The sequence below is a fragment of the Schistocerca gregaria genome, chromosome 5, assembly GCF_023897955.1.
Source record: "Schistocerca gregaria isolate iqSchGreg1 chromosome 5, iqSchGreg1.2, whole genome shotgun sequence".
Classification (NCBI taxonomy): domain Eukaryota; kingdom Metazoa; phylum Arthropoda; class Insecta; order Orthoptera; family Acrididae; genus Schistocerca; species Schistocerca gregaria.
Genome location: NC_064924.1, coordinates 97,486,662 through 97,505,259, shown reverse-complemented (window position 1 = coordinate 97,505,259; position 18,598 = coordinate 97,486,662). Strand labels below are relative to the sequence as shown.

At 44.0% G+C, this 18,598-nt stretch overlaps 1 protein-coding gene across 1 annotated transcript in view; it reads right to left on the bottom strand.

Moving 5' to 3' along the window:
* LOC126272005 (UDP-glycosyltransferase UGT5-like) overlaps positions 1-18,598 on the bottom strand; it is a 60,391-nt gene that overhangs the window by 18,668 nt on the left and 23,125 nt on the right. Inside the window, exon 3 of the mRNA XM_049974492.1 lies at positions 3,369-3,689. Coding sequence (XP_049830449.1) covers positions 3,369-3,689 — 321 coding nt within the window. The remainder of the gene's footprint in view (positions 1-3,368; positions 3,690-18,598) is intronic.

Here is an 18,598-nt window from a genome sequence, read left to right as displayed (position 1 = left end):
GGAGATAGGTGTGCTGACCCCACGCCCCTCCTATCCGCATCCTCCTCTGAGGATGACACGGCGGTCGGATGGTCCCACTAGGCCACTCGTGGCCTGAAGACGGAGTGCTTTTTTGTGTTTAGTAACTCTACTTTCACAGACTGTCATCGATAGTATTTCCATTGTAATAGCGCAGAGAAGGCATTGATTGTGTCTTGCCGATACGACCAGAGTCTCTTTGGATTTCCTGCCCGGTTTCGAAACAAAGTTTCGTTGTGCAAACTATTATAAGCATCTCGCACTAAAGTCCGCGCTAAATTTCGAGCTTCTGTAAAAGATCGCCAATCTTGAGGATTTGGCGTTCGTTTAAATTTTGCCTGCTTTTTTTGTTGTTTCTGTAATACTGTTCAACAGAAAGTGTATAGGTGTGAACGGTGATTACGTGGAACGTGAAGTAGATATGCAGTAAAATATTGCTGTGAATAAAGGCTTTTCCCATGAGCTTTTTTTGTGAGCAAACGGACTTTAGTTTTGGAATACATACGCCTCGGAGATAAAATTTGCTAAGTGTTTACGCCAATACAATCCCCCTGCCCCAGCCACTTTCTATTCCCACTAATTAATTAAGCTTACTTCAAGGTGGATATTGAGTTTAGGTTCAATTGAAAATTCAAGATTGAAAAATCAACCTGTTACACAGTTTACATCGAGCTGTAAAAATTTAGCTTGAATGAAAATAATTTTCCCAAGCCTGAAATAAACTGTAATTTCCCTGGAAGGCTGTACAGCAGATGCACCCGCAGCATAGCTTCCATAGACGTCCACGGGAAGCGCCACAAGCGTTTATAAGCCTTACACTGACTGATAGGTTTACGGCCATTTTACCTTTGTGACACGCGTTAATGATTGTTGACTGTTGTGAAGTTTGTTTTATACTGGAAAACAGTATGGTGAGTGAGTGGCGTCTCCTGCCTTAGTGCTACACCGGGTCTGAAGAGGCAATATAGTGTATTACAGGTACGTTGGTGCATTTTTCTCGAGTGGTACATTAATATTACAAATGATAAATATTATTACGTAACGTAAACAAATATCATATTCTTTTACATAGAAAAATTGAGCCTGGATGAAAGTGAAATGGATTACCAGCTAAGAAGACACACACTCCTGGAAATGGAAAAAAGAACACATTGACACCGGTGTGTCAGACCCACCATACTTGCTCCGGACACTGCGAGAGGGCTGTACAAGCAATGATCACACGCACGGCACAGCGGACACACCAGGAACCGCGGTGTTGGCCGTCGAATGGCGCTAGCTGCGCAGCATTTGTGCACCGCCGCCGTCAGTGTCAGCCAGTTTGCCGTGGCATACGGAGCTCCATCGCAGTCTTTAACACTGGTAGCATGCCGCGACAGCGTTGACGTGAACCTTATGTGCATTTGACGGACTTTGAGCGAGGGCGTATAGTGGGCATGCGGGAGGCCGGGTGGACGTACCGCCGAATTGCTCAACACGTGGGGCGTGAGATCTCCACAGTACATCGATGTTGTCGCCAGTGGTCGGCGGAAGGTGCACGTGCCCGTAGACCTGGGACCGGACCGCAGCGACGCACGGATGCACGCCAAGACCGTAGGATCCTACGCAGTGCCGTAGGGGACCGCACCGCCACTTCCCAGCAAATTAGGGACACTGTTGCTCCTGGGGTATCGGCGAGGACCATTCGCAACCGTCTCCATGAAGCTGGGCTACGGTCCCGCACACCGTTAGGCCGCCTTCCGCTCACGCCCCAACATCGTGCAGTCCGCCTCCAGTGGTGTTGCGACAGGGGTGAATGGAGGGACGAATGGAGACGTGTCGTCTTCAGCGATGAGAGTCGCTTCTGCCTTGGTGCCAATCATGGTCGTATGCGTGTTTGGCGCCGTGCAGGTGAGCGCCATAATCAGGACTGCATACGACCGAGGCACACAGGGCCAACACCCGGCATCATGGTGTGGGGAGCGATCTCCTACACTGGGCGTACACCTCTGGTGATCGTCGAGGGGACACTGAATAGTGCACGGTACATCCAAACCGTCATCGAACCCATCGTTCTACCATTCCTAGACCGGCAAGGGAACTTGCTGTTCCAACAGGACAATGCACGTCCGCATGTATCCCGTGCCACCCAACGTGCTCTAGAAGGTGTACGTCAACTACCCTGGCCAGCAAGATCTCCGGATCTGTCCCCAATTGAGCATGTTTGGGACTGGACGAAGCGTCGTCTCACGCGGTCTGCACGACCAGCACGAACGCTGGTCCAACTGAGGCGCCAGGTGGAAATGGCATGGCAAGCCGTTCCACAGGACTACATCCAGCATCTCTACGATTGTCTCCATGGGAGAATAGCAGCCTGCATTGCTGCGAAAGGTGGATATACACTGTACTAGTGCCAACATTGTGCATGCTCTGTTGCCTGTGTCTATGTGCCTGTGGTTCTGTCAGTGTGATCATGTGATGTATCTGACCCCAGGAATGTGTCAGTAAAGTTTCCCCTTCCTGGGACAATGAATTCACGGTGTTCTTATTTCAATTTCCAGGAGTGTATTATAAGTTGTTCAGCAAAAAGAGGTCATTTTAAACTAGCTGTCTAGTACGTGGCACCAATAAATTAAAACTTAATGTTATTTTACCTTTTTAAAATCTCGCCTTTTTATATATATCGCCCTATTACATTTGTTTACTTGTAAGTATTCGCGGGTGTCACACCATGAATGAATAATCGTGAAGTGTGAAAAGTTTCTTTGCGAATACAAATAGTAATGACATTTTTTATGTTTAGGTATGGCTAACATTTTCTTTTACCTGTTACAGGATCATTATACTGGCAGAAGTCAGCGATATTAGATCCTGCTCTGGTCTGTGCGCTGGGGCCGGAGGGGCTTCAGAATAATTAAATTTTAAAATAAAACAATTTTAAACACTTAGAAAATAAAAAATTTAAACATACATGTCTTGATAATTTTTTCCACACCATTTCCATTCTGATACTTACTTAATTAATTAGGTTCAATAAATTCAGATAAATAATTATATAGCTTAAAACAAGCTGTAAATACCAGGCTGTATTCCACGTGTGTAGATACAGCTGGAGCCACACTTGATAAGCCAAGCTTGAATCCAATTAACAGACCTGAATATTCCAGCTTTGATCAAGCTTATATACTTGAACTTTACTTCTGGAAAAAAGTTTGCAACCGGCTTACTGTGCTGTCTGTGCTCTCTATGACAATGGTCATAATGTTTCGGCTCAGCAGCGTGCACCGCATGCAATAGGCCCACTTCTCCCACTCCTCTCCTGCTCAGCATCAATACAAAAGTGAAATGGGAGGGAAACTGGAGCACTGTACCTGTGGCAGGGCCCGGGGTTGCTCGACGTGGAGGCCGCCCACCTGTACGAGAGCCGGCACCGCTGGCAGCGGCTGGTCCCAGCTCCAGTGGCTGTTGACCAGCACCAGGCTGGTGTTGTGCAGCACATCCTGCAATCTGGGCGTGTCTCCGCCCAATACCGCATGCACCTTGTCCTCGAGGAAGGCTTCCGTTATCCACCAGTCAGCGGCGCGTATCAAGAGGTGCACCAGGGTGCTCTGCACTCTGCCCCAGAAGCTGAAGGGCGCCTTCAGATGCAGGTCGTACTGCTCCATGTATGCCGGGTTATACGGATTCCCAATCTGGAAAATACAGCAGAAGGATTTGCAACCTCGAGACTTAGCACTCGTATGGAGTGCGGATCAGCTGGCCGTTGCAGGGATCAACTGAAACTCACTTATATCGCTGGATGCCGCGCTACATCAGAAGCAGTACCATGCATTCTACATCTTCATCTGCATCTACATGATTACTCTGAAATTCACATTTAAGTACTTGGCAGATGGTTCATCGAACCAAAATCATACTATCTCCCTACCATTCCACTCCCGAACAGCGCGCGGGAAAAACGAACACCTAAACCTTTCTGTTCGAGCTCTGATTTCTCTTATTTTATTTTGATGATCATTGCTACCTATGTAGGTTGGGCTCAACAAAATATTTTCGCATTCCAAAGAGAAAGTTGGTGACTGAAATTTCGTAAATAGATCTCGCCGCGACGAAAAACGTCTTTGCTTTAATGACTTTCATCCCAACTCGCGTATCATATCTGCCACACTCTCCCCCTATTACGTGATAATACAAAACGAGCTTCCCTTTTTTGCACTTTTTCGATGTCCTCCGTCAATCCCACCTGGTAAGGATCCCACACCGTGCAACAATATTCTAACAGAGGACAAACGAGTGTAGTGTAAGCTGTCTCTTTAGTGGACTTGTTGCATCTTCTAAGTGTCCTGCCAATGAAACGCAACCTTTGGCTCGCCTTCCCGACAATATTATCTATGTGGTCCTTCCAACTGAAGTTGTTCGTAATTTTAACACCCAGGTACTTAGTTGAATTGACAGCCTTGAGAATTGTACTATTTATCGAGTAATCGAATTCCAACGGATTTCTTTTGGAACGCATGTGGATCACCTCGCACTTTTCGTTATTTAGCGTCAACATCTTTTCTAAATCGCTTTGCAACTGATACTGGTCTTCGGATGACCTTACTAGACAGTAAATTACAGCATCATCTGCGAACAACCTAAGAGAACTGCTCAGATTGTCACCCAGGTCATTTACATAGATTTTAGTTATAAGAAACAACTTTCTCAGGAGGGCGACCACAGCTCAGACACATTATGAGTAACACTCAATACTCAATAACCCTTGAAATTATCATAAAATTTACAAAAATTAAAAAGTCAAGAATGATGAGGTGTTTCCAAAAGGCGCATAGCTGTATGAACGTGCTTTATTCGCAGCTGCCGGCTTCACGTCTGTATAGACGCATCATCAGATATATCTGTCAAAAATACGAATTATTGTTTGAAATTTTTGAAATGACTTCGAGAAGGCTTTTGACAATGTTGACTGGAATACTCTCTTTCAAATTCCGGGGGTGGCAGGGGAAAAATACAGGGAGCAAAAGTGTATTTACAATTTGTACAGAAACCAGATGGCAGTTATAAAGAGTCGAGCGGCATGAAAGGGAAGCTCAGGTTGGGAAGGGAGTGAGACAGGGTTGTAGCCTATCTCCGACGTTATTCAATCTGTATATTGAGCAAGGACTAAAGGAAACAAAAAAAAAGTTCGGTGTAGGAATTAAAATCCATGGAGAAGAAAAAAAAACCTTTGAGGTTCGACGATGACATTGTAATTCTGCCAGAGACAGCAACTGACTTGGAAGAGCAGCTGAACGGAATGGACAGTGTCTTGAAAGAAGGGTATAAGACGAACATCAACAAAAGCAAAACGAGGGTAATGGAATGTAGTCAATTAAGTCGGGTGATGCTGAGGGAATTAGATTAGGAAATGAGACGCTTAGAGTAGTAAAGGAGTTTTGCTATTTGGGGAGCAAAATAACTGATGATGGTCGAAGTAGAGAGGATATAAAATGTAGACTGGCAATGGCAAGGAAAGCGTTTCTGAAGAAGAGAAATTTGTTCACATCGAATATAGATTTAAGTGTCAGGAAGTCGTTTCTGAAAGTATTTGTGTGGAGTGTAGCCATGCATGGAAGTGAAACGTGGACGATAAATAGTTTAGACAAGAAGAGAATAGAAGCTTTCGAAATGTGGTGCTACAGAAGAATGCTGAAGGTTAGATGGATAGATCACATAACTAATGAGGAGGTACTGAATAGAATTGAGGAGGAGAGGGGTTTGTGGCACAACTTGACTAGAAGAAGGGATAGGTTTGTAGGACATACTCTGAGGCATCAGGGGATCACCAATTTAGTATTGGAGGGCAAAAATCGTAGAGGGAGACTAAGAGATGAATAAACTAAACAGATTCAGAAGGATGTAGGTTGCAGTAGGTACTGGGAGATGAAGAAGCTTGCACAGGATAGAGTAGCATGGAGAGCTGCATGAAACCAGTCTCAGGACTGTAGACCACAACAACAACAACAACAACAACAATACCAATATAGAACCATAATGTTGACATTAATCAAGAAACAATAACGAGTACTCACAATGGTTATATTTCCATAATTTATATGGACAACTACGGAGTCCCAGCTTTCGGAAAGTTACCCACGTTAAAAGTCAGGCCACAATGCTTGCTCGTCATTGCTTCTTGTTGAATGTCAACACTATGGTTCCGTATTTCTGCAGTTTTAAAAATTCCAAACAGTGATTCGTATTTCTGGCAGATAAACCTGAGGATAGTCTATATCGGCGTGAAACCGGTAGTTCCGAATAAAGCATGTTCATATAGTTATGCGCCTTTTGAAAACTCATCAGTTTTGACTTTTTAATTGTTGTTATTTTGCACTATAATTTTAACGATTATTGAGTGTTGTTCCGTTAAAGTTTCAGTTGTATCTTGAGGGATTGCATAGATTTTCTTACTGGTGGATTACGCATTGTCCTTCACAGCATGAGCTTCTTTATCATCTTAGCACATCCATTGTCTAACGGCTTGTTGTTACTGGTTAACTAAGACCCTGTTACATGCGAACTGGTAATTCTGGAATATGACAAAAATAAATTAAATACCGAATAACAGGGTAGCCGCTAGGCTTTACTGCATATGAAAGAAAGAAGCCAGTTCTGCTGCTTTTCATGTCTACGACATAGCGGTGACTCAACTTTCCTAATCGTACAGGGTGAAACACTTAAAAAGACAGGCCACCTAAGTAACTCAAGGCTTTTATTCAAAGAAGAAAATTTTCAAAAAAAAAAAAACCTGCTTAGTTTGAGGCGGAACATATTGTTTTCATCATTCTTTTGTAGGTGGAAGGCTAGAGGAGATAATGATAGTCATCTTTGTTGTTTTAAATGGATTGGCATGTTATATTATTTACCCACTAACAATGCTTTTGAAGACACGTACAATGTTTGGGTATGTATGAGGGTCTGTTAACCATGCAGCATCAGCGACACAGAGTGTGTATACCACGTGGCTGCTTTAGTGTACAGGTTACATCGAATGTAAACAATATTCCACTCACTGCAGGTTTCACGTGTTTATCTGTTGCATGGAGACCATTACTCTGTGGTTTGCTATAGTAGCGAGTAGACGATGCCTACATAAAGTTATCAGATCTTCACAATGTTCTATGCAAAAGCCGAGGAAGTGGATAAGATTTTTATTTACGGCGAATGACGTCAAAATATGAGGGCAGCAGTGTGATTTTATATTGAGAGATATCCTAAGCGTTCAACACCATCGCGATCTATTTTTGCGAAGATAATACAAACATTTCAGGGACCAGGTAACCGTCGACAAAGATAAAAAAAGTAAGCAGATCAAATAAGAAGCCGCCAAGCGACATGCAGTTGCCATCTTGGCAACTGCAGCATACACTCCACCTGTTACTACAAGACAGTTCGAATGTCCGGGTGGACAGTCAACGAAGTATTCTGCAAATACTACATTGCAACAAATTTCACCCATACCGCATATTACTTCATCAGGAGCTCCTCGGTGATGACTTTAGTTAAAGGGTACAATTTTGCCAAAAGGCGCTACGGAAACTGCAAACACATGACGTGTCTTGATCGAGATGTTATTTACAGATGAACCATCATTTACACACCACTGGCATGTTAACCTTAGCACCATGGAGTACTGGTCCTTGAACACTCACAGTGACTGAGAGGAGCGGACAAAGACCTTGGTCAGTCAACGCGTGGTGCGGTCTTCTAAGTAGCCGAATTATTGGTCCTGTTTTTATTGATGGGAACTAAAATAATGCGAGGTATTTTGACTGGTGCGGTCTTCTAAGTAACTGAATTATTGGTCCCTGTTTTATTGATGGGAACTAAAATAATGCGAGGTATTTTGACTTCTTGACTGCCACTATTACTAGAAGACATCCCGCTGGAAATACGAAAAGTCATGTGGCACCAAGACGAGGGATAATCTGCACAGAAAATTGCAGGGGTTCTGAACAACGGTCTTCAATATACACTCCTGGAAATGGAAAAAGGAATACATTGACACCGGTGTGTCAGACCCATCATACTTGCTCCGGACACTGCGAGAGGGCTGTACAAGCAATGATCACACGCACGGCACAGCGGACACACCAGGAACCGCGGTGTTGGCCGTCGAATGGCGCTAGCTGCGCAGCATTTGTGCACCGCCGCCGTCAGTGTCAGCCAGTTTGCCGTGGCATACGGAGCTCCATCGCAGTCTTTAACACTGGTAGCATGCCGCGACAGCGTGGACGTGAACCGTATGTGCAGTTGACGGACTTTGAGCGAGGGCGTATAGTGGGCATGCGGGAGGCCAGGTGGACGTACCGCCGAATTGCTCAACACGTGGGGCGTGAGGTCTCCACAGTACATCGATGTTGTCGCCAGTGGTCGGCGGAAGGTGCACGTGCCCGTAGACCTGGGACCGGACCGCAGCGACGCACGGATGCACGCCAAGACCGTAGGATCCTACGCAGTGCCGTAGGGGACCGCACCGCCACTTCCCAGCAAATTAGGGACACTGTTGCTTCTAGGGTATCGGCGAGGACCATTCGCAACAGTCTCCATGAAGCTGGGCTACGGTCCCGCACACCGTTAGGCCGTCTTCCGCTCACGCCCCAACATCGTGCAGCCCGCCTCCTGTGGTGTCGCGACAGGCGTGAATGGAGGGACGAATGGAGACGTGTCGTCTTCAGCGATGAGAGTCGCTTCTGCCTTGGTGCCAATCATGGTCGTATGCGTGTTTGGCGCCGTGCAGGTGAGCGCCACAATCAGGACTGCATACGACCGAGGCACACAGGGCCAACACCCGGCTTCATGGTGTGGGGAGCGATCTCCTACACTGGCCGTACACCTCTGGTGATCGTCGAGGGGACACTGAATAGTGCACGGTACATCCAAACCGTCATCGAACCCATCGTTCTACCATTCCTAGACCGGCAAGGGAACTTGCTGTTCCAACAGGACAATGCACGTCCGCATGTATCCCGTGCCATCCAACGTGCCCTAGAAGGTGTAAGTCAACTACCCTGGCCAGCAAGATCTCCGGTTCTGTCCCCCATTGAGCATGTTTGGGACTGGATGAAGTGTCGTCTCACGCGGTCTGCACGTCCAGCACGAACGCTGGTCCAACTGAGGCGCCAGGTGGAAATGGCATGGCAAGCCGTTCCACAGGACTACATCCAGCATCTCTACGATCGTCTCCATGGGAGAATAGCAGCCTGCATTGCTGCGAAAGGTGGATATATACTGTACTAGTGCCGACATTGTGCATGCTCTGTTGCCTGTGTCTATGTGCCTGTGGTTCTGTCAGTGTGATCATGTGATGTATCTGACCCCAGGAATGTGTCAGTAAAGTTTCCCCTTCCTGGGACAATGAATTCACGGTGTTCTTATTTCAATTTCCAGGAGTGTAGTTGGACTGGTCAATCTTCCAATCCTAAATGGCCTACGCGTTTGCGCGACCTAACGCCTCTGCACTTTTAATCGCGGGGTAAATTGAAAGAACTACTTACCGAGAAGTTCCAAACAGTCGCGAAGACATGAAATATCGTATTACACGAAGCTTGTTCTGCTCTCAGCTCGTCTGAAATTCAGCGTGCAGTATTGTACACATCCAATCGTTTTACAGCATGCATGACGGCTAATTGTCACCATTTTGAACAGATATTGCAACAACACTATCTGATGCCATTAAATTACTTATTGTACATTTCATCCCAATTCCACTGTATACGTTTGCAAAGGGACTTGTAGAAGTTCAACACTATGATCTGATGAATGATCATTACTGTACGACCTAATGAACTGTATGTGTCTTCAGAAATATTATTAAAACATTAATAATATAACATGCCAATCAATTTCAAAGAACAAAGTTGACTGTCACAACTTTTCTGCCCTTCCACCTACGAAAAAATGAGGAACGTCACACAATCTGCCCTTTTAATCTAAGCAGCTTTAGTTTGAAAGATTTTCTTCTGTCATTAAAAGTGGCCGAGTTATTCAAGTAGCCTGTCTTAGGTGCCTCATACTGTATATTACTGGTGGAACTTACAAATTATGAGGACATTTTCGTAACATGAGGCACAGTAAACATTCATCGAAATTTAATTTAAATTACTTTATTACCAAATACTGACAAAAAAGATCAAAAATAAAAAAGCAGTAAATACATAAACAACAAATCGTCTATACAGTTAATTCTTGAGACTCTTTCATGTGTGCTATCGCAGTTCCATAGAGCTTATAGACAGCCAGTCACATGGACCACGTTCCTGCCCAGTAGGGCTGGCATCTCCTCGGAGTTAACTGCACGACTCTGTCATCGAGCCAATCAGCGTTTGCCAGATTCCCACCACATGCTAGATCGCCTGCCCTTGTTGCAAACACTGACTTATCATGTGCTATTAATTATAAAACACGCGTCTCCCTTTAACTGCAGTGTTTTTATTTTTTAAACATCTTATTACTTTAGGTCGCTCACTGTGTAAACAATTCGTGAGTTACGAGTATTTATTTCGTGACCTAGTCGCTTCTCACGGTATTTTCCGTTCATTCAGAATTTTCCTCTTCTGAAGTATTGGAGGCGGGGAGGGGGAAGGTAGAGTGAAGTCCATTCAGTCGCCCCGTGCAATCGTGCAAGCCCGCTCCCCCCCCCCCCCCCCCCCACCTATTCCACACGCCACGCTCTTCCCCACCCCCCATGCGCCAGACACGTCTGCTAAAAAAATGATTCGAGATTGCATTTTTCTTGGAAACTGTTGCCAGCTCGTTACCTTTGAATCTCCTGCATATGAGCTCTGTTTACAACTTTTTTTATTTTTTAATATCAGTTTTTTGCAACAGCCCCCCCCCCCCCCTCCCACCCTCACTGTTTAGAGTGGTTGTGCTGGCAGTAACCTTGCTGCCAATTTTCAGCCATTGTAAAACAGATAACTCACGCGTATTTCTCAGTTTCTTCAGCTGACATTTCGCCTGTGTATCTTTTCAGAAACGTGGAAACTGGGAACGTAGAAGACAGCACTTCGTGAAAATATAGCGGTCGGGGGCTCTTTAAAAGGGGAATGAACGACATTTTTTTCCGTGAGATCTAATGTGCTTGGTTTCATGTGAATTTTGGATCTTACTTGCTCTGAACATTTGTCTTCTCAATTTTTTTACGGCATTGTGTTGTTATAGCTGGGAGTGAAGTGAAGACAGTTAAGTGGAGACCCGATAGTGATGTATATTCCGGTTTAGTGGTCGAAATTTGGAACTAAACGTAATGTAATCGGGTTGCTACACAACTGATAGTCGTATGTATGTGTATCAAGGTTAGGCTGGTAACCATTGTTTAAACTAGTTCGATCGTACTCAAGTGTTGGAAATTGAACCGTGTCCGCTGATAAATCTTTTTCTAGCTAGCTTAATTGCCTCGTGTTCTGAGATTGCACACCTTATCGCACTGGCACTGCGTTGGCGCTTGTCACCTCGACTGTAAGCTGCGAAAGTAAGAAAACATCAATGGCGTTTATTAGTCGTTTCCTCGTCGCTAAGGGACAAATTTATTAATATACACAACGAACTCCCCGTGATGTCTGAATGTTTAATCTGTCTCATTCTTACACTGTTTAAAACGATTACTTCAGCATTTTTCGACTTCTTAATAACTTTGTCCCCCCCCATGAACCATGGACCTTGCCGTTGGTGGGGAGGCTTGCGTGCCTCAGCGATACAGATGACCGTACCGTAGGTGCAACCACAACGGAGGGGTATCTGTTGAGAGGCCAGACAAACGTGTGGTTCCTGAAGAGGGGCAGCAGCCTTTTCAGTAGTTGCAGGGGCAACAGTCTGGATGATTGACTGATCTGGCCTTGCAACATTAACCAAAACGGCCTTGCTGTGCTGGTACTGCGAACGGCTGAAAGCAAGGGGAAACTACAGCCGTAATTTTTCCCGAGGACATGCAGCTTTACTGTATGATTAAATGATGATGGCATCCTCTTGGGTAAAATATTCCGGAGGTAAAATAGTCCCCCATTCGGATCTCCGGGCGGGGACTACTCAGGAGGATGTCGTTATCAGGAGAAAGAAAACTGGCGTTCTTCGGATCGGAGCGTGGAATGTCAGATCCCTTAATCGGGCAGGTAGGTTAGAAAATTTAAAAAGGGAAATGGATAGGTTAAAGTTAGATAAAGTGGGAATTAGTGAAGTTCGGTGGCAGGAGGAACAAGACTTCTGGTCAGGTGACTACAGGGTTATAAACACACAATCAAATAGGGGTAATGCAGGAGTAGGTTTAATAATGAATAGGAAAATAGGAATGCGGGTAAGCTACTACAAACAGCATAGTGAACGCATTATTGTGGCCAAGATAGATACGAAGCCCACAACTACTACAGTAGTACAAGTTTATATGCCAACTAGCTCTGCAGATGATGAAGAAATTGAAGAAATGTATGATGAAATAAAAGAAATTATTCAGATAGTGAAGGGAGACGAAAATTTAATAGTAATGGGTGACTGGAATTCGAGTGTAGGAAAAGGGAGAGAAGGAAACATAGTAGGTGAATATGGATTGGGGCTAAGAAATGAAAGAGGAAGCCGCCTAGTAGAATTTTGCACAGAGCACAACTTAATCATAGCTAACACTTGGTTTAAGAATCATGAAAGAAGGTTGTATACGTGGAAGAACCCTGGAGATACTAAAAGGTATCAGATAGATTATATAATGGTAAAACAGAGATTTAGGAACCAGGTTTTAAGTTGTAAGACATTTCCAGGGGCAGATGTGGACTCTGACCACAATCTATTGGTTATGACCTGTAGATTAAAACTGAAGAAACTGCAAAAATGTGGGAAATTAAGGAGATGGGACCTGGATAAACTGAAAGAACCAGAGGTTGTACAGAGTTTCAGAGAGAGCATAAGGGAACAATTGATAGGAATAGGGGAAAGAAACACAGTAGAAGAAGAATGGGTAGCTCTGAGGGATGTAGTAGTGAAGGCAGCAGAGGATAAAGTAGGTACAAAGACGAGGGCTGCTAGAAATCCTTGGGTAACAGAAGAAATATTGAATTTAATTGATGAAAGGAGAAAATATAAAAATGCAGTAAATGAAGCAGGCAAAAAGGAATACAAACGTCTCAAAAATGAGATCGACAGGAAGTGCAAAATGGCTAAACAGGGATGGCTAGAGGACAAATGTAAGGATGTAGAAGCTTATCTCACTAGGGGTAAGATAGATACTGCCTACAGGAAAATTAAAGAGACCTTTGGAGAGAAGAGAACCACGTGTATGAATATCAAGAGCTCAGATGGCAGCCCAGTTCTAAGCAAAGAAGGGAAGGCAGAAAGGTGGAAGGAGTATATAGAAGGTTTATACAAGGGCGATGTACTTGAGGACAATATTATGGTAATAGAAGAGGATGTAGATGAAGACGAAATGGGAGATACGATACTGCGTGAAGAGTTTGACAGAGCACTGAAAGACCTGAGTCGAAACAAGGCCCCCGGAGTAGACAACATTCCATTAGAACTACTGACGGCCTTGGGAGAGCCAGTCATGACAAAACTCTACCAGCTGGTGAGCAAGATGTATGAGACAGGCGAAATACCCTCAGACTTCAAGAAGAATATAATAATTCCAATCCCAAAGAAAGCAGGTGCTGACAGATGTGAAAATTACCGAACTATCAGTTTAATAAGCCACGGCTGCAAAATACTAACGCGAATTCTTTACAGACGAATGGAAAAACTGGTAGATGCAGACCTCGGGGAGGATCAGTTTGGATTCCGTCGAAATGTTGGAACACGTGAGGCAATACTGACCTTACGACTTATCTTAGAAGAAAGATTAAGAAAAGGCAAACCTACGTTTCTAGCATTTGTAGACTTAGAGAAAGCTTTTGACAATGTTGACTGGAATACTCTTTTTCAAATTCTAAAGGTGGCAGGGGTAAAATACAGGGAGCGAAAGGCTATTTATAATTTGTACAGAAACCAGATGGCAGTCATAAGAGTCGAGGGGCATGAAAGGGAAGCAGTGGTTGGGAAAGGAGTGAGACAGGGTTGTAGCCTCTCCCCGATGTTATTCAATCTGTATATTGAGCAAGCAGTAAAGGAAACAAAAGAAAAATTTGGAGTAGGTATTAAAATTCATGGAGACGAAGTAAAAACTTTGAGGTTCGCCGATGACATTGTAATTCTGTCAGAGGCGGCAAAGGACTTGGAAGAGCAGTTGAACGGAATGGACAGTGTCTTGAAAGGAGGATATAAGATGAACATTAACAAAAGCAAAACGAGGATAATGGAATGTAGTCAAATTAAATCGGGTGATGCTGAGGGAATTAGATTAGGAAATGAGACACTTAAAGTAGTAAAGGAGTTTTGCTATTTAGGAAGTAAAATAACTGATGATGGTCGAAGTAGAGAGGATATAAAATGTAGACTGGCAATGGCAAGGAAAGCGTTTCTGAAGAAGAGAAATTTGTTAACATCGAATATAGATTTATGTATCAGGAAGTCGTTTCTGAAAGTATTTGTTTGGAGTGTAGCCATGTATGGAAGTGAAACATGGACGATAACTAGTTTGGACAAGAAGAGAATAGAAGCTTTCGAAATGTGGTGCTACAGAAGAATACTGAAGATAAGGTGGATAGATCACGTAACTAATGAGGAGGTATTGAATAGGATTGGGGAGAAGAGAAGTTTGTGGCACAACTTGACTAGAAGAAGGGATCGGTTGGTAGGACATGTTTTGAGGCATCAAGGGATCACAAATTTAGCATTGGAGGGCAGCGTGGAGGGTAAAAATCGTAGAGGGAGACCGAGAGATGAGTACACTAAGCAGATTCAGAAGGATGTAGGTTGCAGTAGGTACTGGGAGATGAAGCAGCTTGCACAGGATAGAGTAGCATGGAGAGCTGCATCAAACCAGTCTCAGGACTGAAGACAACAACAACAACAACAACAACAACAACAACAACAACAACAATAACTTTGTCAAGTTCTTCCATGGCGATTTCAACTGTGGTGTTGCTAGTCTCAGTATCTGTTTTTCATTCCTTGTTATATTTGCGCGACGCGCAACTTTTCATTTAAGCAAGAGGTGAAGATTAATTATTTGAAGCGATAGGTTGATGTTCCCAGGACCTATCTCTAATGCGGTATTCTGTTTTATGATAGCCTTCAAGTGTTTGGACTTCTTTAGGACATGCCTAACACTTTATGGCGTGAAATCAAAGGGTTTCGTTTATCTACCGTTAAACATTACAGCTACACTATGTCGTCAAAAGTATCCGGACACTTGGCTGAAAATGACTTACGATTTCGTGGCGCCCTCCATTGGTAATGCTGGAGTTCAGTATGGCGTTGGCCCGCCTTTAGCCTTGATGACAGCTTCCACTCACGCAACCATACATTGTCTGGTGCTGGTAGGTTTCTTGCGGAATGGCAGCACATTCTTCACGGAGTGTTGCACTGAGGAGAGGTATCAATGTCTGTCGGTGAGGCCTGGCACAAATTCGGCGTTCCAAAATATCCCAAAGATGTTCTATAGGATTCAGGTATGGACTCTGTGCAGGCCAGTCCATTACAATGTCATTGTCGTGTAACCACTCCGCCATAGGCAGTGCATTATGAACAGGAGCTCGGTCGTGTTGAAAGATGCATCGCCATCCCCAAATTGCTCTTCAACAGTGGGAAACTGGAAGATGCTTAAAACATCAGTGTAACCCTGTGCTGTAATAGTGCCACAAAACAACAAGGGGTGCAAACCCCCTCCATGAAAAACACGACCACACCATAACACCACCGCCTCCGAATTTTACTGTTGGCACTACATACGCTGGCAGATGATGTTCACCGGGCATTCGCCATCCCCACACCCTGCGATCGGATCGTCACATTTTGTACCGTGATTCGCCACTCCACACAACGTTTTTCCATTGTTCAATCGTCCAATGTTTACGCGCCTTACACCAAGCGAGTCGTCGTTTGGCATTTACCGGCGTGATGTGTGGCTTATGAGCAGCCGCTCGACCACGAAATCCAGGTTCTCTCACCTCCCGTCTAACTGTCTAGTACTTGCAGTGGATCCTGATGCAGTTTGGAATTCCTGTGTGATGGTCTGGATAGATCTCCGCCTATTACACATTACGACCCTCTTCAACTGTCGGCGGTCTCTGTCAGCCAACAGACGAGGTCGGCCTGTATGTTTTTGTGCTGTACGTGTCCCTTCACGTTTCCACTTCACTATCACATCGGAAACAATGGAAGTAGGGATGTTTAGGAGTGTGGAAATCTCGCGTACAGACGTATGACCCAAGTGCCACCCAATCACCAGACCACATTAGAAGTCCGTGAGTTCCGCGAAGCGCCCCATTCTGCTCTCTCACGAAGTCTAATGACTGCTGAGGTCGCTGATATGGAGTACCTGGCAGTAGGTGGCAGCACAATGCAACTAATATGGAGAAAGTGTATTTGTGGGGGTGTGCGGATAGTTTTGATCACATAGGGTGCATCTCTCCATCAGTGGGTTTAGCATAAACAAAGAATGGTGATCACATAACACAATATTAGATTACCTCCAGGAACATAATTTACGTTCCATCCACACAATGAGTGTTCGAGGCTGGCGATCGTCTGGAACCACTGTTTATAGCTTCCACAACACCTGAAGTGAAGTTGTCTACCTACTTAACAAATTGTTCAGTATCACTTAGTATTTAATCAAATTATTTATTCACAAAACCTTTACATTTTGTTGGCTGAAGCAGAAAAATGCTGGTAGTAACAAGCGTGAAAGTTAGGAATTTCATAATTTTTCACGTTCAGGCCTAAAATGTACTGAATCTAGATTATGAGAAATTTTACACTGCAGAGGGTTTCTTAAGATTTCATTGCCCATTTTAGGTCTGACAGTTTAAAGAAGCCGAGAAGCGCAGATGCAGTACGCTAGTCCTCCAGCTAGAGTTGAGCCCACAGATAGTACACCCACGGCTTCAGAGTAAGTTTACTTGAAGGTGCTAACCAACCAGAAAACAAACTACTCCTAATAGTTACGATCTTTAGTCCGTAAATGAAGTAAATACTGACGCAGTGTTGTTCAGACACTGTTCTCAGTCACCAACCATAATATCCCCAACACACTGAAAACGAAGGGCCTGCAAAAAAGTAACCTGCACGCGTCGTTCCATGCTAACATCACTGTGCAACAAGAGTGGCGCGCTGTTAAGGATAAGGGTACTCAGAAATGGTGGAAAAATCGAAATTTTTTATGACTTTATTAAATTCTATAGTCTTTCCTGATTACATTGATATATACATTATAGGGTTTCAAATGGAAAATGACCGATATATGCCAAATTTTAAAGTTATGGTCTCGTATGCTACCACATCCCCTTTCTTTCTGTTACAGAAACCAGTATTATTTCGAAAAAAAACTGTGAATTTTCTGTTTCCAGCGATTATATGTATGATACATTGTATATGTTGGCAACAGTGCAGGTTTCTAGTGTGGGTAAATGGTTATCTTTGCTAGCATTTATTTTTGTTTCGCTGAAGTAGCTTGTTCACGTATTACTGAATGTTTGTTACCCAAGTGCTACATATATTTGTGGAACTACATATCCTTTAGTGTGCAATAAATACCAATTATGCCCCGCATCAAGAAATTCCATGGCAACTAGTTGATAAACAAAGTAAGCCACACTCTTTAAAGTAACCCATGTATCAGTTCTACAGGGAATAAACTCCCACATGGCACACCTCCTGGTAATTCAAATTTTTGCGTTAAGAGTGACGCTGTTTGTTGTGGATTTGTTGTTTTTGTTGATAAGGGCATCTTACTGATGGCATAGGCTGTCTGGAAATAACTGAACAACAAAGTAGCAGAATGGGTTTAGCGTCAAAATTACGTAGTTATTCTGTCTAGATCCTGCAATGAATCTGCCTCGAAAATGACTTAGAACATTGTCCATAATTCATATGATGTGAATTTGAAGTTTGTGTATGCAATGCGTGCAATAGGAAAAGGAAAAAAGGTTGCTCAAAAGTTTTGTGGTTTGATGGACCTTCCACCTCCTCCCCTCCTCCCAGTAGGTTCGGCAAGTACATGAAAATACTTTTAGGTGCCTTGACGGTTGTGTCTGAAGCATCTATGAAACGTGCAGTAGAAGAACCTGTAAATGTTAGTGAAACCAGGGACATTGCTGTTGCACTTGATGGGACATAGCAACGTCGAGAACATCGTTCCTTCAATGGTGTTGTAAGTGCTACTCCTCTGGAGAATGGGAAAGTTGTCGCTGTTGAGTCCTTAAGCACTGCCACACCTGCCATGGGAGTGCGAACAGTATGACCGACATAAAACTGCCCACATCCACGCGGTATCTTGTAAATTCCTTCATCTTTCACAGATTTTATTAGTTGCCGGATCTTTGCCGGAGGCCTGAAGATTGTGTCAACAGGGAAGCTTAGTCGGCTCCTGAAGAGGCATAAAATAGACACAATCTTCAGGCCTCCAGCAAAGATCCGGCAACTAATAAACCCTGTGAAAGACGATGTAGGCCTCAGAACGCCAGGAATTTTAAGGATACTG